The 27,695-nt window shown below is 48.2% G+C and overlaps 1 protein-coding gene across 1 annotated transcript in view; it reads left to right on the forward strand.

The window, feature by feature from the left end:
* Positions 1 to 27,695, forward strand: part of LOC119390700 (neurofibromin) — a 171,247-nt gene that overhangs the window by 132,477 nt on the left and 11,075 nt on the right. The window contains exon 46 of the mRNA XM_049415148.1: positions 17,475 to 17,762. Within this exon, the coding sequence (XP_049271105.1) occupies positions 17,475 to 17,762 (288 nt within the window). The remainder of the gene's footprint in view (positions 1 to 17,474; positions 17,763 to 27,695) is intronic.

Genomic DNA, 27,695 nt, shown 5'->3' on the forward strand with positions numbered 1-27,695 from the left:
GTTCTTGTGCAGCCAGTGTGGAGGTTGAGTGTAAGCTTTTTACATACAGTCTGAAAAGTTAATTGGCCACAAGGTGTGCAAAGGCTTGAATGTTTTAACAGCTGCAAAATGCAGCCGGGTGTTTGGATTTCCAGCGTGTGTTAATATATATACTGCAAAAGACATGGTTTTGTATTGTCACGGGGTCGTGACGTCAGCGAAGGCAGCGGTCGGTGTGTCCGAGATGAACCTCTTTATTTGGCCGAACTTGTGGCTGTGAAATGGAAAGTCAAACTACAGCAATACACACTATACAGTGAAATCTCGGTATAACGAACTTCAGGGGACCGCAGAAAAATGTTCGTTCTTCTGTAAGGTCGTTATATTGAAAGCCCAAAAATTCACCATAACAATGAAATTTTAGTAATGCAAACGTCCTACCTTTGCAACGGTACGTCCTTGAACTCGTTTCTCACAACAATGCACACGTGAACGTCAGACAAGGAACGTTTATTTGAAATAGTCCGTGATCGTTTTTTGACGGGTGCAGCACAAACTCTGCGTCACGAACAATTCTAGACCGTCCGCATTTTTATGCGTCGCTTCGGTCGCTGTTCCGCTTTTTTCTATGAATATGCGGAGTTTCCTCAAGTAGTCCAATGCATCTGTGGCCGACACGGACTCGTCGCGATCTTCGGGTGCTACCGTGACATCGTTGTCCATGTCATCGCTGCAATCCTTTAAGGCCCAACCGCATGCACGCGAGTTTTGAGCGACAGCGACGAGCGACAGGATTTGCTGTCGCGGAGGGCCGTCCATCGCCGTCGCTTGTCGCGTCGCAGGTTTCTGGAAAGCCAGAAAACATCGCTTGTCGCCCGGAAGTGAGCATGACGATATCTGGCAATATGGCAGCATCTCTGACCCTCACCTCGGTTGCAATTTGCTCGTGATGCTTCCAATCGGCGCGTACTTCTAGGAATGCAAGTTATAGACTACCTTCTTTACAGCCCCATCTCGCGCGGAGAACAAGGCAGCAGCCGTATTTTGTCGTTAATATTGATCGAAGGTTCGTTTTGATGTTTCGGTGGTAGCTTGCTGCAATGTCAACATCGTCGTCGTGTGAGGTAGCCCTTCCCCCTGCGAAGCAACGATGTGAGGCGCTGCGGCTTTTCTTAAACGTTCCATGACAGCAACAGGAAATGTTGTCGAGATGCGCCTCGTGGACTAACCCCAACATAACCAGTTTGCAAAGTGCGACGTAGCGTAGGCAGCGTACGCTTCCGGGCGCCCCATGGGATCACAGCAGATACTACTGTCGCGGTTAAACATAAGATTGCGAAAAAAGAAAGTCACGAAACGCTTTTATGGCTTCCTTGTCTCAAACAAGACAATAATAAATTTGGCAAGTTGTCATTATTCTACTCTGTAATTCTTTTTCGCAATTTACCTGCGTGCACGCAGTAGTTTTCAATCGAGCAACCGTAACACTTTGTCGCGAACATATGGGTGCTCCCGTTGCGACGGAGCCCGTTTGTCGCAGTCGCCGTCGCTCGAAAGTCGCGTGCAAATATTTTTACATTGAAACTATAAGCAGTCGGCACGGGATTTCTTAAAAGTTCGTTAATCTGAAATGTTCGTTAATGTGGTGTTCGTTGTAACGAGGTTTGACTGTACACTGATAGCGGCGAACAAAGCGTCGGCCGTCAATAAAACTGCTCATGGCTAGGATGCGCCGTCTTTTATACCTCATGCATCGAACATTCCAGTCTTATCACTGGTGGTCGCACAAGCTCTGGAATAATCTAGGCTGTTCGCGGCCTCCGCGTAATCTTAAAGGGGGACGCGGCTTTGGCATCGCGAAATTTGGCCAAAAAATCGATTTTTTGAAAATCTCATTTTCACATTCTGTGACCCCTTTTCTATCTAATTTCGAAGCTTCGTCCCTGAAAACGGCTGTAGAAATGACGTAAAAATTTTTTATCGAAGCTAGAGTGGCGATAAATTTCACGGAAATTGCGAAAAAAACGGCGTTTTTCGAGCCGCGATACCTCCGCAACCGCGTAACCTAGTGCCGCCATCTTTGTCTCTATGGATAGCGCGATTCTTCCGTTTCAAATTTGCCGCCTCGGCCGGCTGAACCAGGCAAGAGCAAGCGCACAGCAAGCCAAAGTTTAAAGGTATCACGACAGTTTCCGATTGGCCACGCGCGTCACGTGACTGTACGGCGGCTCCGCATTGGTCGCCCGTGCGGTCGCTTGTAGCAATCGGTGCAAAGGTCGTCTGCTCTATGCGCTGACAGTGCTGACGGGCCGCTTACTGCGAGTGTTTTCAACTTGTCGCGGCGTGGTTTCGAGATCGCATCGCGCTGTGATAAGACCGGCGCTCGTGAGAGAAAAACGTTGTTGTCCAGTTTGGCGCATTGTAGTTTTGAGATCGGTTCCCACATGCGATCATGGACCGGCGATCGTTCAAGAAACGCAAGACTGCGCAGCGATTTGGTGCTTGTAAGCCGAAGCCGCCGATCGTGAAAAAGAAATTTAGTCCGGCGACTTCTGCAAGCAGCGACGACGGCGTGCAGCACGACGAGGACTTGCAGCCGAGCACAAGCACGCACGGAGCATCGTCCGCGAGCATCGATGAAACTGTTGATATGCCGTTGGAGCAGTGCTTTGTGCCGTCGGAGGAAACATTCGTTCGTCGTTCCGCGCAGGCTGCAGACATCGCGGATGCTAAGCCTAGCACTTCGCGCGAGGATGTAGACATCGCGGATGCTCAGCCAAGTACTTCGCGCGAGGATGCGAGGTCGTCTACCAGCACCACCACTAGCACGATTCGGGCCCGATTAGAGCCTCGTTTCGTGTCAGCGGAGGCATCTCTCAAACGCGCCGCGGCTGTTCAGGAGTCTCTAAGAGCAGTGTCTGCGACGCAGCGCAAGATGTCACTGATGGACCAAGGGGACGAGAGTGACATCGAAACGGAAGACGAAAATGAGTTTTTCCTCGTGCAACGCCCGGCCCTGAATGGTCTGTTAGGCAGTGCCCTGTGCCCGCAGTGCAAAGAGCCGGGACTCAAGATGAAGCACGGAACTAAGCACAGGTTAGCAGTAAAGATGGTGCTCATCTGCACTGTTTGCGGCGCGGACGCGAAAAATGCGTGGTCGTCGCCGCGAATGGAAAACAGCAAGTCATTTGAAGTGAATATTTGGGCCATGCAAGCTATAAAAACGATTGGAAAGGGATCAGCTGCACTCAGCGATTTTTGGTCAGTGATGAATGTATCACATAGGGGAATTCACCACAAGACTTTTCAAAGGCATCTCAAGGGGAAATTTCGGCCTGCTGGCGCAGCAGCCGCAGCAAATGTGTTTTCCGACGCTGTTGCAGCCGTTCGCAATGTGTACAACCAAATGGAGGGAACACCCACCAAGAATGTCACGGTGGTGTACGATGGGACGTGGATGACACGCGGCCACGCGTCCCACATCGGCGTGGGCACGGTCATTGAGTTCTATACCCCGGACTAGTGCTTGACAGTGTTGTCCTGTCAAATTACTGTCATGGATGTGCTGTGGGCCCCAAAGAAAGTGACGACGGCTACAGTGAGTGGAAGGAAGCGCATGTTTGCCAGAAAAACACAGAGGCAAACTCAGGCCAAATGGAAGTCGAAGCAGCCCTCATACTGTTTCGGCGCTCACTAAAAAAAAATGACCTGCGCTACACAACCATCGTTTGCGATGGCGACAGCCGCACTTTCTTAGCTCTGTGTCAGGACCAGACTTATGGTTTTATACCCCTGAAGAAAGAAGATTGTATCAATCATGTTAAAAAGAGGATGGGCACAGCCCTGCGGACCATCGTCACAAAGAGCAAGAAAGACCAACCTATTGGCGGAAAAGGTGGCCTTACACAAAATTTGATCAAGCAACTGACTGACTATTATGGCCAAGCCCTTAGGCAGCATGATGAAGTGGAGGATATGCAGCGAGCGATCATGGCTACATTCTACCACACCACTTTGACTGACCACGATCCACACCACGAACTTTGCCCACCAGGTCCTGATAGCTGGTGCAAACACCGGGCTGCAGAAGCTAAAGGTGAACCACGGCCACCCCATAAGTACCACCTGGGACGACACGTTGCTGCGCCCTGCTGCCTGTGTACCAGCGACTTTCAGACCCACAGCTTCTTGAGCGGTGCCAGGGCAAAAAAACTCAAAATGCTGCCGAAAGCCTGTACTCAATTATTTGGTCGATTCTGCCCAAAGAAGAGCATGCCTCATTGATAGCTGCAGAAACTGCTGTCAGTGAAGCAATCTGCAGGTATAATGCTGGGAACCTCCATGCCTACACCCAACTATGCACATCTCTTGGTCTCCAACCTGGACGCCATGCACTTCGTAGAGCAGCCGAAAAAGATGCCATGCGGAAAAAAAAGGCTGTGAAAGCTCATCAGGCTAAAGGTCAGATGGCCAAGCAACGCCGCACTGCAAAGGACACTAAGGGCTACAACCCTGGTGCCTATTAGGCATGTAAACGTGACGAAAAACTTTGAACCTCGTTTTCTCAATACCGTTTTTTTGGCATGTAGCTCAGCTCGTGGAGCAGATATCTTCGCAACTACTTGACAGATTTTGATTCCGTTTTTTTTTTTGTAATGCTCCTTGAACTGTGCTTCAGGGGGCTACGTTCTTATTTTTTTAATTTAGCCTTTTAAGAATATTTGGTAGGGTTTCTTGTTTGTAGTGCAAATGTGCTCATTGAAGTATCAGTGGAGAAAACATGAACTACAGTTTTTAGTGTTGCAAAAAAATTATTTTGAAAATGCAGCCCCCTTCAGCATACATTCGCCTCTGCACACAGTGTTTACCAACTTTTTAGGTCATTTTTTAAACTCTCCAGCCGCTCCACGAGGTCCAGTAATGAAATTATTTGTTCTAAAAAGACAGGGCGTGCAAACAAGGACACAAGAAAGAAGTCAGGACACCACAAACGCCGACTAACAACTGAAGAGACGCACAACGGCTGAAAAGAAAGAAGGCACGAAAACTTATCTGCGCATTGCCCATGCAACAGGCGAACCTATCAATCCGGCACGCGTGGCGGTCTACGTTGAAGATAACTGTTAAGGCATTTGATTTCATCTTTATGCAAGTTAATCGACGGTTGGCTCACGCATGCGTTACCACTATTCTCGATATGCCATGCTTCTATCATCAGGCGCGTTTCTTCATTTCTATGACGGTACAACACTGCGCATTCATCGAATTTTGGCGTGCACTTACAATCTCGACAATGTAAAGATAGATTAGAAGGTGAGCCTCCTGTTAGCGATCTCTTATGTTCTAATAATCTCTGGTTGATGCATCGGCCCGTCTGTCCTACGTAGAAGCGGCCGCAGCTGAAAGGGATCTTATACACCACACTCGTACGGCAGTCAGTGAATTTGTTGGTGTGTTTTACGAAACAAAATATCGGTCCGCTTCTTGTCTTTTACTCGCTCATTCTTCCTCTGCACAGCGCGCAAATCTTACCTAGCTTATTGGCAGCCGTGAAAACAACATTAACGCCGTATCTACTTCCTACTTTCTTTAGCCTGTGAGACACGCAATGAATGTACGGTATACCTACGACACGTTTCTTCTTATCGCTTTCTGCAACCATGCTCGGACTTAACACAATAGACTTTCTTTAAACGTTCAGCGACCGTGGCCACTGCATCACGAGGATACCCTACATCTAAAGACGCGTAACCTGTGCGTTAAAGCTATCACTCATTTTGTGCTCACACGACTTGGTGAGGGCTGATTTAAGGCAAGACATGGCGATACCGTTTTTTACAACCTTCGAGTGCTTCGACGAAAAATTTAACAGCGGTTTCGAAGATCTAGGAGAATACTGCCAGCACACGTGGTTCTTCTGGAACGTTAAAGAAATGTCTAGAAATTGTATTCCATTATTTTGAGGCACCTCTTTAGTAAATCTCAGCCCACCTCCATTAATTTCAATTTTTTCGCTCACGGAAGTTACCCACCTTTTCAAAGTCCTCACCACTACAAAAGATCAAGTAATCGTCCACATAACGAAAAACCTTAATAACCGAATTACCTAAGGCGCCTTCCAAAAGATTGTCAATCTTGCTAAGGTATAGATCACTAAGAACCGGAGCAACCTTAGAACCAATACATATCCCTGATTTCTGCACATAAACGCCTTCCTTCCAACCTACAAGCGTCGACTTTAAATACATGGAAAGGATTTCTAGAAAAGCCCCGGTAGAAACACCACATTTGTCGGTGAAAACGGTCTGGTGCGCTTGTTCGTTAATACATTCATTAACACAATTTAACAACTCCTCATGCGGCAAAGAATAATACAGGTCTTCAATATCCATACTAAAAGCCTTACAACAGCCGGGGTTCTCCTCGGAGAGGAACTGCACTAGTGCCTGAGAATTACGCATACGAAAAGGGTCTGAAAAACTCAAAGAGGTTAAGCAGTTCTGCAAATAACTAGATACAGCGACTTGCCAGGTGCCTTGCTCTGAAACGATTGCTCGAAATGGGATCTCGTTCTTATGTGTTTTGGCTGAAAAAAACAATTCTAAAGTAAGTGATTTAGCCTTCTTGACATTACAAGCTATTCTCTCAAGATTATGTCTTAACAAAAGGTCGACAGCACGTTGCCTGACTACCGATGGCTTAAGTTTTACAGTCCTAAAATTCTTTTCTATGGCTGTTAATGCTTTTTCTGAGAACAAACTGTCCGGCATAATTACAAAATACCCTTCCTTATCTGAAATTACTGGCCTGAGTTTCTTTTCGACACAGTAATTAACCAAAGGCTGGACAGGATCAGAACACTTGAGATGCATATTTGAACCCTTGATGCTAGCAACGCAGTCTGAAATGCAGTGGGAACGCTCTTCTTCAGGAACAAGTCTAGTGATTGTACGCGGCAAAACTTAAAACGTCTATTGGTTTCAGGTTCGGCTTAAAACAGTATTTAGGACCTAAGGCTAGGGTTTTACGGTGACTATCATCTAAGGCAGCTCCTCCAAGGACTAGCAAGTTATTTTGCGATGAACAGTAGAAATAATCTTCCTCTTACATGGTTGAAGTTCTCGAAGTTTTACCCTCCATATGAATTCCGCATGCTGGTTAGCTACCCTCATCCAGTCGGCGTACATCTGCTTCTGGCGGCGATCGTCACGCGAAGTCGAACAACGGACCTTGAGGCATTCCTGGTAAAATCTCACTTGACGCCATGATTCCGCGGTCAATATGGCACATAATCCTCCTGGCATGTCCGGTAGATGGTTGCAGAAACCCGCACAACAGTTGAACTTCAACTGGGCAAACTCTATTCTTAGAAAACCATGAAAAAGTTCTAGCACGGACCAAGCAAATAGCAATTAAAGAAGCCAAAGAGGCAGGATTGTTCAGATAAGTAGGAGAACACGGAAAAGGGCTCAGAGTACTAGAAATGAAGCTTAGAATAACAGAGAGCTGAGCTAGTTGGTAAGTATTCATTCTAAAAAGACAGGGCGTGCAAACAAGGACACAAGAAAGAAGTCAGGACACCACAAACGCCGACTAACAACTGAAGAGACGCACAACGGCTGAAAAGAAAGAAGGCACGAAAACTTATCTGCGCATGCCCATGCAACAGGCGAACCTATCAATCCGGCACGCGTGGCGGTCTACGTTGAAGATAACTGTTAAGGCATTTGATTTCATCTTTATGCAAGTTAATCGTTTCATCTTTATGCAAGTTAATCGTGCAAGTTAACCTCTTTGAGTTTTTCAGACCCTTTTCGTATGCGTAATTCTCAGGCACTAGTGCAGTTCCTCTCCGAGGAGAACCCCGGCTGTTGTAAGGCTTTTAGTATGGATATTGAAGACCTGTATTATTCTTTGCCGCATGAGGAGTTGTTAAATTGTGTTAATGAATGTATTAACGAACAAGCGCACCAGACCGTTTTCACCGACAAATGTGGTGTTTCTACCGGGGCTTTTCTAGAAATCCTTTCCATGTATTTAAAGTCGACGCTTGTAGGTTGGAAGGAAGGCGTTTATGTGCAGAAATCAGGGATATGTATTGGTTCTAAGGTTGCTCCGGTTCTTAGTGATCTATACCTTAGCAAGATTGACAATCTTTTGGAAGGCGCCTTAGGTAATTCGGTTATTAAGGTTTTTCGTTATGTGGACGATTACTTGATCTTTTGTAGTGGTGAGGACTTTGAAAAGGTGGTAACTTCCGTGAGCGAAAAATTTGAAATTAATGGAGGTGGGCTGAGATTTACTAAAGAGGTGCCTCAGAATAATGGAATACAATTTCTAGACATTCTTTAACGTCCAGAAGAACCACGTGTGCTGGCAGTATTCTCCTAGATCTTCGAAACCGCTGTTAAATTTTTCGTCGAAGCACTCGAAGGTTGTAAAAAACGGTATCGCCATGTCTTGCCTTAAATCAGCCCTCACCAAGTCGTGTGAGCACAAAATGAGTGATAGCTTTAACGCACAGGTTTACGCGTCTTTTAGATGTAGGGTATCCTCGTGATGCAGTGGCCACGGTCGCTGAACGTTTAAAGAAGTCTATTGTGTTAAGTCCGAGCATGGTTGCAGAAAGCGATAAGAGAAACGTGTCGTAGGTATACCGTACATTCATTGCGTGTCTCACAGGCTAAAGAAAGTAGGAAGTAGATACGGCGTTAATGTTGTTTTCACGGCTGCCAATAAGCTAGGTAAGATTTGCGCCGCTGTGCAGAGGAAGAATGAGCGAGTAAAAGACAGAAGCGGACCGATATTTGTTTCGTAAAACACACCAACAAATTCACTGACTGCCGTACGAGTGTGGTGTATAAGATCCCTTTCAGCTGCGGCCGCTTCTACGTAGGACAGACGGGCCGATGCATCAACCAGAGATTATTAGAACATAAGAGATCGCTAACAGGAGGCTCACCTTCTAATCTATCTTTACATTGTCGAGATTGTAAGTGCACGCCAAAATTCGATGAATGCGCAGTGTTGTACCGTCATAGAAATGAAGAAACGCGCCTGATGATAGAAGCATGGCATATCGAGAATAGTGGTAACGCATGCGTGAGCAACCGGCGATTACTTGCATAAAGATGAACTCAAATGCCTTAACAGTTATCTTCAACGTAGACCGCCACGCGTGCCGGATTGATAGGTCGCCTGTTGCATGGGCATGCGCAGATAAGTTTTCGTGCCTTCTTTCTTGTCAGCCGTTGTGCGTCTCTTCAGTTGTTAGTCGGCGTTTGTGGTGTCCTGACTTCTTTCTTGTGTCATTGTTTGCACGCCCTGTCCTTTTTAGAATGAATACTTACCAACTAGCTCAGCTCTCTGTTATTCTAAGCTTCATTCTAGTACTCGAGCCCTTTTCCGTGTTCTCCTACTTATCTGAACAATCCTGCCTCTTTGGCTTCTTTAATTGCTATTTGCTTGGTCCGTGCTAGAAACTTTTTCATGGTTTTCTAAGAATAGAGTTTGCCCAGTTGAAGTTCAACTGTTGTGCGGGTTTCTGCAACCATCTACCGGACATGCCAGGAGGATATGTGCCATATTGACCGCGGAATCATGGCGTCAAGTGAGATTTTACCAGGAATGCCTCAAGGTCCGGTTGTTCGACTTCGCGTGACGATCGCCGCCAGAAGCAGATGTACGCCGACTGGGATGAGGGTAGCTAACCAGCATGCGGAATTCATATGGAGGGTAAAACTTCGAGAACTTCAACCATGTAAGAGGAAGATTATTTCTACTGTTTCATCGCAAAATAACTTGCTAGTCCTTGGAGGAGCTGCCTTAGATGATAGTCACCGTAAAACCCTAGCCTTAGGTCCTAAATACTGTTTTAAGCCGAACCTGAAACCAATAGACGTTTTAAGTTTGCCGCGTACAATCACTAGACTTGTTCCTGAAGAAGAGCGTTCCCACTGCATTTCAGACTGCGTTGCTAGCATCAAGGGTTCAAATATGCATCTCAAGTGTTCTGATCCTGTCCAGCCTTTGGTTAATTACTGTGTCGAAAAGAAACTCAGGCCAGTAATTTCAGATAAGGAAGGGTATTTTGTAATTATGCCGGACAGTTTGTTCTCAGAAAAAGCATTAACAGCCATAGAAAAGAATTTTAGGACTGTAAAACTTAAGCCATCGGTAGTCAGGCAACGTGCTGTCGACCTTTTGTTAAGACATAATCTTGAGAGAATAGCTTGTAATGTCAAGAAGGCTAAATCACTTACTTTAGAATTGTTTTTTTCAGCCAAAACACATAAGAACGAGATCCCATTTCGAGCAATCGTTTCAGAGCAAGGCACCTGGCAAGTCGCTGTATCTAGTTATTTGCAGAACTGCTTAACCTCTTTGAGTTTTTCAGACCCTTTTCGTATGCGTAATTCTCAGGCACTAGTGCAGTTCCTCTCCGAGGAGAACCCCGCTGTTGTAAGGCTTTTAGTATGGATATTGAAGACCTGTATTATTCTTTGCCGCATGAGGAGTTGTTAAATTGTGTTAATGAATGTATTACGAACAAGCGCACCAGACCGTTTTCACCGACAAATGTGGTGTTTCTACCGGGGCTTTTCTAGAAATCCTTTCCATGTATTTAAAGTCGACGCTTGTAGGTTGGAAGGAAGGCGTTTATGTGCAGAAATCAGGGATATGTATTGGTTCTAAGGTTGCTCCGGTTCTTAGTGATCTATACCTTAGCAAGATTGACAATCTTTTGGAAGGCGCCTTAGGTAATTCGGTTATTAAGGTTTTTCGTTATGTGGACGATTACTTGATCTTTTGTAGTGGTGAGGACTTTGAAAAGGTGGTAACTTCCGTGAGCGAAAAATTTGAAATTAATGGAGGTGGGCTGAGATTTACTAAAGAGGTGCCTCAGAATAATGGAATACAATTTCTAGACATTTCTTTAACGTTCCAGAAGAACCACGTGTGCTGGCAGTATTCTCCTAGATCTTCGAAACCGCTGTTAAATTTTTCGTCGAAGCACTCGAAGGTTGTAAAAAACGGTATCGCCATGTCTTGCCTTAAATCAGCCCTCACCAAGTCGTGTGAGCACAAAATGAGTGATAGCTTTAACGCACAGGTTACGCGTCTTTTAGATGTAGGGTATCCTCGTGATGCAGTGGCCACGGTCGCTGAACGTTTAAAGAAGTCTATTGTGTTAAGTCCGAGCATGGTTGCAGAAAGCGATAAGAAGAAACGTGTCGTAGGTTACCGTACATTCATTGCGTGTCTCACAGGCTAAAGAAAGTAGGAAGTAGATACGGCGTTAATGTTGTTTTCACGGCTGCCAATAAGCTAGGTAAGATTTGCGCCGCTGTGCAGAGGAAGAATGAGCGAGTAAAAGACAAGAAGCGGACCGATATTTGTTTCGTAAAACACACCAACAAATTCACTGACTGCCGTACGAGTGTGGTGTATAAGATCCCTTTCAGCTGCGGCCGCTTCTACGTAGGACAGACGGGCCGATGCATCAACCAGAGATTATTAGAACATAAGAGATCGCTAACAGGAGGCTCACCTTCTAATCTATCTTTACATTGTCGAGATTGTAAGTGCACGCCAAAATTCGATGAATGCGCAGTGTTGTACCGTCATAGAAATGAAGAAACGCGCCTGATGATAGAAGCATGGCATATCGAGAATAGTGGTAACGCATGCGTGAGCCAACCGTCGATTAACTTGCATAAAGATGAAATCAAATGCCTTAACAGTTATCTTCAACGTAGACCGCCACGCGTGCCGGATTGATAGGTTCGCCTGTTGCATGGGCATGCGCAGATAAGTTTTCGTGCCTTCTTTCTTTTCAGCCGTTGTGCGTCTCTTCAGTTGTTAGTCGGCGTTTGTGGTGTCCTGACTTCTTTCTTGTGTCCTTGTTTGCACGCCCTGTCTTTTTAGAATGAATACTTACCAACTAGCTCAGCTCTCTGTTATTCGAAATTATTTGTTTCTCAGGAAGTTTTCGTGATATCATCTTGAAATTTTTATGGAAGCATTATGAGGTCATTCTTAGTCTTTGTGCCAATTTTCATCAAGATCTAACCAGAAACAAGAAAGTTCGTTCCGAAAGGCACGTCCCCCCTTAACAAAGTGATCTACTACAATCGCGAAGCTTCTCAAACACTGCCGCGCGGTCAGTGCCGAGCGTTGCTAAAGGCGCGTTCACACCGAACGCGGAGCACGCAAGCGGGCAAGCGGATTTTCGAAGCGGAGAGGCAGCGAGTGCGCGCGGCTGTTCAGACCGACCGCGTTGCTTTTTGCCCGCTCCGCCACGGGGGAGGACCAATCGACGAATTCACGGCGCACGTGCCGCCACCTTGCGGCACTGTGTGATACTGCCAATACTGCGCGCGCGCGCATTTCTGTTGTTGTTGTACATTGTCAACATTGTCGTGCTGCTGTCCACTACATGCTGGAGCAAGATGAAGAACTCAGATGAAGAAGACGAATTGGTTGCCATTGTACTTGCCACTTCTCTAGCTGCTATTCAAATGGAAGGCGCAGAGGAAGACACCCCACCAACGACCATCATTGGTGGGGTGTTCGGCCGACCTTACAAGAGCGCGATAAAATGGGTCAGGAAAATGCTTTGTTGCCTCACCTTTGTTCGCGCGATTTGGAGTACTGCAGAGGGTGAATCTACGTTCTGTTTCTCGTACAGCACAGGGTGCTGCTTGATTGTATCTAGCGGTAGCTCGACGGAGAACACCACAGCCGGTTCGCTCATGATGGTAGCCATTTTCACGGACTTGTCTCCGTTGTCTTAGTCCCTGATTGGCTGCGGCCAAAGCGGTCAACTTTTCTGCACGGAGAAAATCGGTCCGGGTGCGATTCCGAGAAGCGGCCGCGGATTTTCCGCTTTGACGGATAATCCGCGTCCGCTTTCTGGATCCGCCTCTCTGCTTTCCGGATCCGCGCTCGGTGTGAACGTGCCTTAACTGCCATTGCTGGTCAAACCCGAATACATCAAAATAAAACAAGAAGCGGGCGTTGCAGTATAGTATTAGTAGCTATGGTCTCCAAACTACTTCGAAATTCAATATTTTCACAGATCCTGAAGCCCAGAGGTCGGCAAACTCACTCATGAGTCGACTCACTCAGACTCAGATCGAACCGTGAGTCTGAGTCTGAGTGAGTCCAGGCAAGTAATATTTTGGTGAGTTTGAGTCTGAGTGAGTACGGTTGTGAACAACTTCAGTGAGTCTGAGTCCGGTTGAGGAAAATTTCAGTGAGTCTGCGTCCAAGTGAGTCTGGTTCAGAAAAATTTCAGTGAGTCAGAGTCCGAGTGAGTCCAGTTGAGGAAAATTTCAGTGAGAGTCCGAGTGAGTCCGGTTGTGAAAAATTTCAGTGACTCTGAGTCTGAGTGAGTCCGGTTGAGGAAAATTTTGCTGTGTCTGAGCTCTAAGGGCAAAATATACAGTCGTCGACCGTTTATTAGGACTCGGCGAGAACCGCCCAAAAGTCCGAATAATCGGGAGTCCGAAAAAAAGGATTAACCAGAAAAAAGCACTTTTATTGGCCCAGCGGCTGGAAGAAACTTGTCAGTGCGCGTCTGTACACATGTACGCTTACGCGCGACCAAGTGGGCCTGTATTTCAGCCAATGTTTGGCCACCCCTGCGGGTCGGCAATAGCACTGCAACAGCCTATGCTAAATCCGCATTTGGTGGCTGTGGTGTGGGAGGTGCATCATCACGGCAGTCACTGTCCACATGTGCTGGTTCGAGTAGCTGACGGATGATCTCATCGCCCAACTCGGCAAAAACTCCCAAGCGACTTCCACCTGGTGAATAATCATCGCTTTTTTCGCCATCATCAGGGCCTCGTAGTTGCCGCGTTTCTTTAGTTCCGACAGCGCACATGGAACGGGCGGCGTCGGAGCAACACCTCTCACGCCAAGCAACAAGGGAGTGAGACAAAGCTCGGGACGCAGATCAGGCCTAGCCACAGAAACGTCTGACAACGCAAATCCTCACATGCCAAGAGAAAACGACATTGGGCTAGTTGATGTTGCAGCACGTCTGTTGTCGTACTGTCTTTGTCCGAATTACGATCCGCGTCGTACTCGTACGCGCTGTCATTCGCCTCAAACGCTGCACCGAGCTGATTCCAATATTGGCTTGGCTTGGCCTGCTGTTTGGCCGTGGTACCCGGACAATGGATACTTGACTGGCTAAAGCCAAAAGGCAGCCATTACAGGTAGCCAACAAACATAGCCTTCGAGATCGGTAATTTCCGCATGGATTTTTGACACTGGCACGATCTCCAGTTATAGCCAGTGCAACATTTTAGTGCCGGCAACCTAGCAAAAATATCGTAAACATTGCGAATGCCTGCTTGACTAGATGCCCGCCGCGTGGTCCGGTAACCCGGTTTCATACCCTCTCCCTCTTTTTTTCTCCGCGGTCAGGCCATGAGCGCCGCCTATAGCGCACGCCTGCAACAGAGGCAATGGTTTTTAGGGGCGAAGCTCCTTAAAGGCCGACTCCGGCAATTTTTTGGCCATGTCAAAGTAATGGTGCTTTTATGTTCCTGAGACGCTCCAGTTACGGGCCCGATAGCAGAAATACTCGGCAAATTGGAGAATAATTTTAAATAAGCAAAAAAGCGCAACACCGAAACCGAAACCCAACCGAGTGTACTGTCTACGTATGACGTAGACATTGTTACGAACGAACCAGAAGTCGTGCAAGGCATTCCGGTCACGCCGGCGCGGAGTATGAAAACTGTGACAGCCGGGACGACCAGTGAAGCGCCGGCCAAACCAACGCTGTCTGTCGCCTTGTACACAGCAGACGTTCGCTGTAGCGGCTGAAACGCCGAAGTTAGCGGTGCCCTCGGCTGCGTCACTTCCGCCGCCTTCCCAATACTGACGTCACAGACGCAATGTTGCCAATAATTGTGGGAAGCCAGGAGGAAGTTTGCAGACAATCTTTAAAATTCATTTGCAAACAATCTGCGCATGTCTCAAGCCTGTAATTTGGCATAAATGACGGAAACGTGCAAAGGAACGTACCCAGCAAATTTCATTGAGATCCATCGACCTCGAAAAATCGCCGGAGTTGGCCTTTAAGCCGTGGGTCGTGCGTCCCCGATGTATGTAGTAGCCACCTCTCGTTTAGTTCGTGGAGTGTCCGCTGGATGGTGGTACTTGTATATGATGAAAACACAGCTCAAGGCCGGCTAGATAACTGAGGACGACGAAGTGGGAAGCTCGAGCAGCAACCACGATTTCTCTGAAGAAGACGACGCTCGGGTCTTCGGTTCTTCGGACGTGTTCAAGGCCGGCTAGATAACTGAGGACGACGAAGTGGGAAGCTCGAGCAGCAACCACGATTTCTCTGAAGAAGACGACGCTCGGGTCTTCGGTTCTTCGGACGTGTTCAAGGCCGGCTAGATAACTGAGGACGACGAAGTGGGAAGCTCGAGCAGCAACCACGATTTCTCTGAAGAAGACGACGCTCGGGTCTTCGGTTCTTCGGACGTGTTCAAGGCCAGCTAGATAACTGAGGACGACGAAGTGGGAAGCTCAAGCAGCAACCACGATTTCTCTGAAGAAGACGACGCTCGGGTCTTCCGTTCTTCGGACGTGTTCAAGGCCGGCTAGATAACTGAGGACGACGAAGTGGGAAGCTCAAGCAGCAACCACGATTTCTCTGAGGAATACGACGCTCGGGTCTTCGGTTCTTCGGACGTGTTCAAGGCCGGCTAGATAACTGAGGACAACGAAGTGGGAAGCTCGAGCAGCAACCACGATTTCTCTGAGGAATACGACGCTCGGGTCTTCGGTTCTTCGGACGTGTTCAAGGCCGGCTAGATAACTGAGGACAACGAAGTGGGAAGCTCGAGCAGCAACCACGATTTCTCTGAGGAATACGACGCTCGGGTCTTCGGTTCTTCGGACTTCAACGCCTGATGCTCACCACCCCTTCACGAAGCGGTTCTGCCAGTCCGATCCCGCAACCCGTTCCTGCAGTGGATACTCCTGTCCACCGCTACAGTCGCCGACTGCGAGGCCTTAGTCCCGAGGCCATTCCTCTGGAACTTCTCCAGCCAAGCCCTACATCAGGAGAAATGGCCACCGCCGGCGCTTCACAGGTGACTGTTGAGCAGCCGATGTGAGAAAGTTTGATGTCTAACATTTCTCACGTGTTTACTTCAGTGGGGCGAATTACTCGTATTCACGGTTTACCGATGATGCCCTCCGGAGCTTTGCCCCAATCATCATTCACCCCGTGGATACACTGTAATTTTTTTCTTTCTGTGGCGCTTAAAACGCCCGCCCTGTGTTAAAAGGGAATAGAAACACCTTACTAACCTTACTTACTTACTTACTAACAAAGGTCACGTGCTGCTGCCTCCGAGATTACCATCACGCCTGTTACCGTCTCGGAGGTGCCAGGCGCGGCGCGCGGCGGAACTGACAACATCGTCTGCTGCGGTAAGCGTATTTCCGCTGGCGTCGGAAGTCGGTCAGACTACGAGTGCTGCCTCACGGAGTTTGTGGGGAACTGAGGGAACCGCCGAACCGCCGCCGCAATGGGAAAGCGAGCGACGCGGCGGGCATTTAGTCAAGGAGGCATTGACATTGCTGACAGCTTGTCAAGGCGTTCAACGCCTTGACTCGATCAGCCAGCCAGAGTCCGAAAAATCGAACGGCAGGCTGCGGGGCGTCCGAATTTTCGGTCGTGAGTTTACATTACTTCAATGGGACGAGTGGCGGTGCCGTGAAGTTGTCCGAATAAACGAGCATGTCCGAATTTTCAGCGTCCAAATAAACGGCTGGCGACTGTATTTCATGAGTGAGTCTCAGTGAGCTCCACATTTTTTGCCGACCTATGCTGAAGCCGGTTAACATTTGACAATTGTTCAGATAAACAGAACTACAGCTCTTCATGTGTCTACATACTTTTTTCTACAGCAAAGCTGTCTCAGTCTACCCTGTGCCATCATCGTCGCTGTATTAGTATGTCGTAGTAGTAGTAGTAGTAGTAGTAGTAGTAGGCGTCCCGCAGCTCACGTGACCAGAGGGGGGAGTGTGAATAAAATAAAACAGAATGATGGTGATATTGCTAAATGATAATGATTCTCCATATGATGATGATGATGATGCATTTCAGTGTAGCTGTGATAGCAATAAGCATTTTGGGCAAGTGGGCGGGTGGATGCGCCACGGCCGCACTGGAACGCTACAGGAGCATTCTAGTGCAGCCATGAATGAGCATATCGCCACACGGGATCCACATCGCTAAACCTGAAGAAAAAGAAATCCTTAATGAAAACTTTGTCGAAACTTAGGACCAAAATGTAATGCCTGATGAAAGGGGCGACGGCTTCACTGTTTGACGGTTTTAGCAGCATGGAACTGGCTAGAATTTCTTCTGTTGTGCTCATGGGTCTTCATGATGTTTGCAGTACGAATATGCGAGCGATTTTTTAAGCCCGTTTCATTCCTTGCACGTGCAGGGTGGTGGGGGCACACCACCTGGCCCTCCATCGTCGAGCAAAGACCCCAAGTTCTGGCGTAGCCTGGACACTGGCGAGGGTGGAGGCCGTCCTCTGTTCCGCACCCAACGGAGCAGCTCCATGCCGACACCTCGCTCTCAGAAGGGCCCACCCGGCACGGCGGAAGGGGACGCTGCGCTGGCACCCCCGCGCTCGTCTCGCGTGTCCGTCTCCAATGAGGACAATGTCCTGCTCGACCCCGAGGTGCTCACGGACTTCCCCACCCAGGCCCTGGTGCTCACCGTCCTCGTGAGTTGTGCTTGTGCTCACTCATCATTGCCCACTCATCTAAGGGGGGACGCGGGGATCAAGTCGCGGAAAATGGCAAAAAAGTCGATTTTCTGAAAATCACATTTTCAGTTCCTGTAGCCCTTTTTTTTATCTAATTCCAAAATATCTTCGCTGAAAACCACGTAGAAGTGCTATTAAAAATTGTTGCGCCCATTGAGGTGGCGAAAATTATTGCGGAAATCGCAAAAAAGAATGCGCTTTTCAAGAAATTATAGCTCCGCAACGGCGTGGCCAGGCACCACCATCTAGGGCTCTCCTGAAAGAGCATTTCTCCGTCTTCAAATTCCCCGCCTCAGCTGGCTTCTCCATTTAAAAACAAGTGCACAAAAAGCAAACGTTTAAAGGCCAACTCCGGCGATTTTTTGGCCATGTCAAAGTAATGGTGCTTTTATGTTCCTGAGATGCTCCTGTTACGGGCCCGATAGCAGAAATGCTCGGCAAATTGGAGAATAATTTTAAATAAGCAAAAAAGCGCAACACCGAAACCGAAACCCAACCGAGTGTACTGTCTATGTATGACGTAGACGTTGTTACGAACGAACCGGAAGTCGTGCAAGGCGTGCCGGTCACGCCAGCGCAGAGTATGAAAACTGTGACAGCCGGGACGACCAGCGAAGCGCCCGCCAAACCAACGCTGTCTGTCGCCTTGTGCACAGCAGACGCTCGCTGTAGCGGCCTAAGCGCCGAAGTTAGCGGTGCCCTCGGCTGCGTCACTTCCGCCGCCTTGCCAACACTGACGTCACAGACGCAATGTTGCCAATAATTGTGGGGAAGCCATGAGGGCGTTTGCAGACAATCTTTAAAATTTATTTGCAAACAATCTGCGCATGTCTCAAGCCTGTAATTTGGCATAAATGACGGAAACGTGCAAAGGAACGTACCCAGCGAATTTCATTGCGATCCATCGACCTCGAAAAATCGCCGGAGTTGGCCTTTAAAGGTCGTTTCGAGGCCCCTGATTGGCCGCGGCTGCCATGATGTTCCAGCGCGCCTCGCCATTGGTCTGATGGTCGCTCCCAGTGTGCGCCGTCTGCGGCTTCCACGTTGCAAAGTCATGGCTGTTAAAAATCACGCTAATTACTGAAGCGTTCGCACTCGTTTTGTGTTCGCTGGTCAATGATAATTACGCGTTAGCAACTGCACCCGGAAGCTCAATCATCAGACCTTGCATGAGACTGCGATAGCCCGACGCTCTCGTCGTGAACATCACAGAAGCACGTCTCAGACCTGTATTGCATTCACTCGTCAGACCTATGGTTAGAAGTTCTGCCCGTAAACATCTTGGACCTCGTGACGAAGACTACCGTGGGACGACTTTTTGTGCTCGCGATCGAACATGGCTAACTTTGAAACATCGGGCACCGCGGCAGCGCACACCGTGACCGAGCTTACTGCTCGGAGTCGTGGCTAGGCCTATCTACGTTCATGGCACCAACGAATTCGAACTTTGTGGGGAAGAACATCGTGCTAGCAGACATGCGAAAGCGAACAAGCCGCAATGCGCTTTGTTGCGAGCAACTAATGATATCGCCCGTTGGCAGCTCGGAATCGCTGCTCAGCATTTTATGCATCGGCAGCGCCGTGGACCCTGCGGCCAAGTTCGTCGCACAGCGATCGCTCGAAGCACCGCAACAATTTCGCATACCGGCGCCCCGAAATGCGAGGCCAAGCATATTGCACACCGATGTTTCGTCGCTGCGGCTTGGCATATTGCGCATTGCCACCAAATGCCGCCACCCAGCATATCGGACACCGACTTCCCGAGCCCCGCTGCCGAGCACTTTGCGGGGAAACAAGCACTCTGTGGTGATGTAATTTAGGCGCGCTTCAAGCCGTGCATGGTATCACAGCAAGCTTTTGTGAATGTACTGAATTAATGAAAGCCTCGCCAACTACCATTACCACGACCAGGTGACAAATGAACTTGTGTAAAGGAGTGGACGAATTTTTATCCGCCAAATATGTTTCATTAAGTACTACTCAGAAATTCCTGTGCCACCAATGTCTTGGCCATAACTGCCACAGCACGCCTAAATTTGCATGCCACAGACTTGTAACATGCAAGTCTGGACATTAAACCTAATAGGCTGACCCTTCAAAGAGCTGACAAAAATTACCAATAAAGAAAAAGGAAAGCACGTAGTGCAGAAAAATGAAAGATCAAAGACATAAGAAAACCCCTGCAAGCAAGGACACTAAATATTACAGCACCAGGGCATTTTGATATACATGTAGTGGCTGTGCAACTTCAGTGCCTGTTTTATCAGAAGTGTGTTTTTACCCGACTGTCCCACTTGCAGAAAGCATAGCACGACTATGGCTTGATGGATTTTCATGAAGTCTGTTGCATTGTATTTCCTAGTTAATTCTCTATGGTATGACATTCCTATGTTTCTTAATTACTCTCTCGTTTTTTACTCTTTAGCTAATTTGACATGACGATAATGAATGCATTATGCAAACATGGATGTAATGTTCCGTGTAAAAAAAAATTGGGGTAATAAAAATAGTTGGAGAATGTCATAGCATGAACCATTCCTATGGCTAAAATATAAGAGCAACTTTGGGCTTTTACCATGTTTTGTTGTCACGCGAGGCTTTCTGCAAGTTTGGTACAATAATGATGCAAGTAAAGATTTATAATGTCAAAACTGCTGGAGATACTTTAATGTAACTTTGTAAATAGTCATTCAGTGCACTTCCCAATGAGCATGCCAAATTTCATTGTTCTACTACAAAAATAAAGAATTTCAGCTCTGATCCCCACCTCCCCTCTAAAGGGGCCCTGCAACACTCTTCAAAGTAATCATCGAATGACATCACTATCGGTGTTTATTGCCTTATGAATATTTATCGCTTCTGTTACAGTTATGTCGAACCTGCACTTGCACTCAATTGTAGCTGCAAAAGTTACAAATAAACTTAGAAAAGGAGCCTGGGATTATGCAATGAGTGATGAAAATGGGAGGCACAATGTCAAAAAACAGAATGGCGGTGGTATTCGCGGCGAGATCGACCTATAGGTGGCAGCACCGTCACCCCGCTAGTGTGGATACTGGTTTCGTGTGGTGTGTGTAGAAGTGCACGGGGCTTCTGTTTTCACATCGTGATTTTGTGTTCCGTACCCGCAGAAAACTTTATCGAAGGTGAGGTTTTGTTCGGTGCCACAATGCCGTACATACTGCACAGAGCCAGGGATAAGCTTCCATTTTTATCCCACCGACGCGGAACGTCGCCGACTGTGGCTCGTTAGGCTTCGTAACGGCAGGACGCCTTCCAAGTACGCGATGGTGTGCATGCAGCAAGCACTTCGACGACGTGCATTTGCATTCGCAGACGAGAAAGAATGGTGAGTAGTCAGCGATAACTTCGCTAATGTGTGCATTTATATGCTTGTTGCTGCTGTGCACTACGAGCGTGAAGATGGTCGCAGTAAGCGAACGCTCGGGGAAACTTCCCTGTGCTTTGATTTTCCTACACTTCCGCAGGAAAATTAAGCGAGAATCAATAGAGAAAGAAGAAAATTAATTCATGGAATTTATTCTTTGTCATTCTTGTACCGTCTGCGCTATGAATGCAAAGTTTGTTCGCGCTTGGCTATGAGTCTGTTTAAACGAGAGTCCCCGAGCCCTTTTGTAGTTCACGCATGTTCCATTGTGTTTACACGGCCGCGAGAACAGTTCTCAGTGTTCCGCAGGGCAAGTACGTGCACCGAAACGCGGCAAGTGCGCATGCATGATCTGGTGCATAGAGTAAAGGGTATCCTTTTATTGAGCCCTCACACGCCACGTAAGCGATGAAAATGCGCGAGCGAGTTTATCGCCACTGCTTGTCTTGATGAATATATTTTCTCCCTCGCTCTCTTTTTTAAGGGTTTTCGCGGAAGAGATTGAGGCCTGACGCACTTCCGACACTGAACTTGCCAAAGCACAAATTTGACAGGCATAAGCTACCTCACAAGTACACGGGTGTCTTTGTATACATTTCGACACAAGTTATAATTGCGCAAAGCAACTCAGTTTTGCGATTTCCGTGTCATTCCATTTTCTGTTCTGTTTAGGGGACAATTTAAGTACCGAAGTGTCAGACGTGATTTGACAGAAATATTTCTATGCAGTGGGACCAGGACCGTACACAACTAAAGCTCGTCGCGTAACCTATAAACGACAGTCCCGAAGCTATACACGTAACCACAACGCGCAAGTGCATGAGAGCCTTTTTTTTTAACCACCGAGCCGCTAAAAGGCTTTATTCACATGAGATTTAATACTTCTCATCTTTAGGACAGTGCCAAGTGCACTTTGCAATGCGCTTGAACCACAGAGCGGCACCTACACTGATATGACTCTCGTGAACGGACGGTACGACGACCACACACAGCACTCTCGACAAGTGCACTCACTGATCTTATTACAGTACACATACAGCCGATCACGGCCAAATGGTTCTTTACATGTTGTTAGGCATACGTACGAGCGGTTAAAGTTGCACCAACGCAACGGAACAAACCGCCTTTTGAGGCCCTGCATGACGTACGCGCACATGCAAACACAATGCGGCTAGCAGACGACGCATGGAGCAATCCACACTAGGCGCGCTTCAGCCAGTAGCCGCCAGGCGGCGACTCCGCTCGATCTCGCGGCCAGTAGATTGCTGATCAAATGTGAGTTTAGAACTGCATTTGGGTCGATCACTTAAAGCTGGAACAAATTAGTGGACACTAAGAAGAAGCTGCCAAGCAGTTGAGATTGGTGAAGTAACTCTTTCAGATCTGTTGTTATAGACCTTATGCAAAATCTGCTGCCATCTAGCGGCCGCCGTGCGCATTTCCGCCATGTTGAAGGTGAGGCGCGCCCCGCAAACGTACACACGGAGCATACGTATCAACGTGTGGCGGCTGATACGAACAGTAATGCCGTCATATTTTCGTGCGCTCAGATTGAGGAAATTGGCATGCTGAAAAAAAGGTTTATAAGAAACTAACCTCCATGTTGTTAGATTTCCTCGCGGCCGACGAGAATCAGCAGATCGTTCCGTGACTCTGGTTGCTGCTTACGACTAACGCCGTGTTTACGTTCGCCGTTATTAATAGATGCGCTATGTGACGCCATCGGCAGTCATCAGAGAATACTCTTTCGTGTCATGCCGGAACGAGACAGTTTTCATGCCGTGTGCTTGCAGGCACAGACAAATCAGCTTCGTGTACGTGCTTCAAAGCTGCATCGTGGCTACTCGCGCATGCCTGCCCAGCTGTTGACAACATTACTTTGTTTATTACATTGCAAAAACAATAACATGGTAGACAGGTTGCTCATGCGCATCTTCGGTTCTCAGTGAACGGACCAGTTGTGCTAGAGGGTCTTGTTGGTAGTTTTTTTTCGATTGTGGAGTTTAACAAGGTAGCGTTTGTTGGATTGCATTGCGCGCGTACTGCTTCACTATACATATGGGTATTTTCGAAACATTTCATGTGCTATCACTGCCAAATTCAGAGGCGTGGCCCGTTTGTCCTGACCGCGCCTTCCCCCCTCCCCTTCCTTACTTTTTCCTTATTTATTCCACAAGAAGAGCATATATCAAGTTCTTCCAAAAGCACATCCCCCTTTGGAAAAATCCTGTATCAACCCCCGTGTGCTATGAAATGTCAACATATCAGGGGCCTAGCGAGAAATTGTTTCGGGGCGGGGGTTTCGACTAAAATGTTTGTATGTTCGTGTGTCCGTTTGTATGTATGCGAAATAGAAAATTTTCGGGGGGGTGGGGTGAACCCCCCTCCACCCCCCCAGCCCCTTGGCTACGCCCCTGCAACATATGCTTCAAGTGTGTGGGACTTCTTGTATGAAACTGAAAAAAGATGCTGTTCCGAGAAATATGTTGCATTTGACCGTGAGTGCGCTACTGTTGGTTACACGCTGAGGTGGTTTCACAAGTGTTCACTAGGCTACGCAAAAATCTCTTGCTGCAATGAGTTGAAATTGAGAGGCGCCTGTAAGCCCCGAAGGCAACGATGTGAACGCGAATATTCTTGACGTATCGTGTTATTTACGAGCACATGCCGGAAGGATATTCAATAAAATACCAGCTAATCGGCACCTACTTCTTGGAGCAACAAAAACTTTTGATGTTCACTCTTCACGCGCATGTGATAAAATAAATAAAAAAATAAAAGAAGATGTCAACATTTTTATCTAAAATTAGGTGCACAATACATCAGGTCAACGTAGGCTGCCTCTTATGAAATACGCTTTGAAATGGGTCAACAGCACTTACCGTCATCACTGTGCCTAGCCGTGTCGTGCGCTATAGCCTCTTCCTAACCATCGTACACTACAAGCATGATATACCGATAGTTAACAGCGCTTTATATTCGCTACACTGAACACAGAGAGACAAAACTTATAACCTAGCGCAAAGCTTCATTCTCAATGACTGCATGCCTATGCAGGCGACTCGGTGACAAATTTATACCTTCTCGTTGTGAGGCAGTTCTTTACTCGTAATAATTGTCAACGTAATCACTAGGAAATGCCGGTAACGTGTACAGGCCCTTACACACTCGTCTGACGTTTTTATGCCCCGATTTCCTACTATCAAAGCAGATGCAAGCAAGAAGTTGTACAGTGAAACCTCGTTAATACGTACCCGCTTTAAACGTACTAACGGTTAAAACGTAGTTGCGACGAATCCCCGACCGAGTCCCATAGAGCCCGATGCATTCGCTGACCGCTTAAGCCGTAGTGGTTCGCCCTATGCCTACCGGTTACTGCGTACCCTGCGTACCGCGATAACTTTTTGTGCCATAAAATTTTACTGCGTCGCTCAAGTTCCCGACGCCAGAATGTGCCGCCAAAGGTCTTCCGCCTTTCTGAGAAGTGCGCAGATCAGTCGATCCCCGATTCCGACTTCCGCGCGATTGCGGCGACGCCTTTGCGGGTAAGCATCGGTAAAGAACGAAGGCGAGGTGGCGGCCACCGACGAACGCGCCGACATGACTTATCGCCGACAACCTTATCACAATAAGTATCTTCAGCTATCTGCCCAGGCACGCGTGCGGCGCAGCGCTACTTTTTAAGCCTACTGCACTCTTTTATTAGGCGACAACCTGAACGCGCTGGGCCGCCGATCGCTGCCGCTTCGTTGTGCGCGGCCGTCTTCAAGGCTGAAGTTGAATTAATGGCACAAATGCTCGGGCAGGGACGAAGAACTTCAGCTGTTTACCAACTAGCCCGACAGCAAACGCTACTAAGCCGTCATCAGGCGCGCACCGCTATGTAGAAGCGAAAGCAGATCGCTGTTGCGTAGTTAGCGTTGCGGGTCGCGGGCGCCGAGAAACCTCGCTGCATTGACGCTATCACACTAAACGCACGTGTACAATACAGCAAGCGTAGCGCGGTTGTAACCATACTGCACGCTTTTATTAGGCGACCACCCAACGCGCCTCCGTCCGCTGCCAGGACCGCTAGAGCATCGCGGAGTGCGCATCGCTTGCATGAAGCTCGTCATCGCTGCGTTAACCGAACAAGCTACTCGCCGCATCTGTGCACGATCTGGAGCGAAGTGGGTACGAACAACATTCCCACGATAAATGCGCGCGTGCGGCACAGCAAGCGGCCGAGTAGTGACGGCGTTAGCCGAGTAGGCGACGCGCTGCACGCAACTAGCCGGGAGACGATCGGCTCCACGCGGCGGTACCGCGTTTCACTGGAACTGTGTGAGTTTTCGTTTAGTAGCAGATCGCGGTTAGACGCACGCACATATACCGCGGAAAGCAGACACTGTCCGTTCTGTCGCTATGTCGGTCACTGCGTTGACTGCGTATCCCGGACCCTGCAATAGTTTCGAAATGCTCTTCGGCGTCGCCACTACGCGCTATCGGGCGGTCGTGCGAATGTGCCAGGATCTTTTCTCCACTTTGGCAAAAAGAAAGAAAAGGCTTTGTGGTGGGTACTTTAGGCAATATTTGCTGTGGCGCTCTATTTATTTGCTGGCGGCGATGGCGTACGCTAGGAGATGCAAATTTGTACTTGGTGTTTAATGCGTACTACCGTTTAGTGCGTAGTTATGCCGCGTTCCCGGCAGGTACGTATTAACGAGGTTTCACTGTAGTAGCGACAGCAATAGGATTCGTACACAATGGCGCCGAATCGGTAGCTTCGTCAAAGCTCCGACAGATGGCAGCAATTTTGCATAAGGTCTATTGATTTAATGGTGAGCACTTGATTATTAGAACAGAAAAGGCTCACCATAGATCTTTTTTAGTCATGCTTATTGCCACTTACAGCAGGCTGACATCACGGGTTTCTGTTTTGCACGTAAACCTGTGCCTTGTAAAAAGTGCACAAAACTTTGTTTGGCTCTTTAAAAATACTGCAACAGACAGACAGATTGACTTTATTTGCGTCCTGGGAAGAGAGTTCCTAAGGACTCGCCGAGGGCATCGCCCATGACAGGGTTGGGAACCAAAGGTTCCCGATCGCTTCACAGGCTCCCTAGACCGTCCGTAGTTGGTGTGCAAGGTCTGGACTTGCAATGCACTTCAAGAAGTCCGTCTCGTTGACGTGGTGCTTCCTTGTAAAAATGTGCAAGCGGGGGCACTGCCTCGTCAAATGAAGAAAGGTTGCGAGTTGATCGCATGCCGAGCAGTTAGGTGAAATGTCCTTATACACGGCCATAGTTGCCGGCAAAGGGAAGGATCTAGTCCAGAGGAGTCGGAGGGCTATCTCCTGCCTCCTAGTTAGCTCTCTGTGTGCATCCAGAAAGGATTTCATGCCTAGTCTGTAGTGCGAAGATATCTCCTGAAAGATGGTCAACGGGTCCCCATTGGCGCCACCGCCACTCCTCTCCCCCGCAGTGGGCAGGGGACTCGTTTGCCCGGTGCGGAGAATGAATCCTCACGCCCAAGCGTGAGCCATTTCGTTGGGGTTGGCGATGCTGTCGACGGAGGCACCCATGCGGTGGGAAACCGTGCCAACTCGTGAGGGAATACCGTGTTATTAGTAAGAATGCTGTGAGCAGACAAAATGATTTGGTTGGTGTCAAACGACCTGACGGCCGTCATGGAATCAGAAAAGATGGGGGATGGATCTCTAGTCGTTAGCGCCAGAGAGATGGCGACCTGTTCGGCCACCCGGACAGACTTGTTCCTTACCGAGGCAGCACTAACAGTGCGGCCGCTCGTGTCTACCATGGTGGCCACGAAGCTATTCAGTCTCGAATGAGATGCGTCTACGAAAAGCGCATTTTCTCTTCTGCTGTTTTACTGAGAGAGGAAGGCTTTAGTCCGCGTGCTCCTTCTGGCCTGATTATGTACTGGATTCATATTTTGTGCAAGTGGATGAACCATGATTGTCTTCTTTAGAGCGTATGGAAGTGAAGCTGTTCTCTCATTAGTCAGGGGAGAGGTGATGCCTGCTCTGGCTTGAATCACCTTGCCCGCTCCTGTACATGAAAGCCTGGAAATCTGGGCAGTGCGCTGCACTTCTATTAGTTCGTCGTGCTTATTGTGTATGCCCAACGCCTCGAGTTTTGTAGTACTCGTTCTAGAAGGGAGCCCTGAAACCTTTTTGGCAGTCTGTCTAATAGGGACTTCGATTTCAGCCTTTTCGACAGCACTCCAGGCATGCGTGGAGGCGACATAATTGACATGGCTTAAAAGGGAAGCATGGAAGAGCTGGAGGAGGTTGTCCTCCTTGATGCCTCCTTTTCTACCCGAGATCCTTCGAATGAGCTGAACCGTGGCAGCTGTGTGCTGTTGCAGCTTCTGCATCATAGCTGCATTCCTGCCATTCTCTGAAATGAGCATGCCTAGTGCGCACATGGTGTCCTTGCGGGGGGGGATTTCCATGCCATTCTTAGTGAACAAGTGCTGGTACCCACCCTTTGGGTCATCGC

This window comes from Rhipicephalus sanguineus, chromosome 4 (assembly GCF_013339695.2).
Source record: "Rhipicephalus sanguineus isolate Rsan-2018 chromosome 4, BIME_Rsan_1.4, whole genome shotgun sequence".
Classification (NCBI taxonomy): Eukaryota; Metazoa; Arthropoda; class Arachnida; order Ixodida; family Ixodidae; genus Rhipicephalus; species Rhipicephalus sanguineus.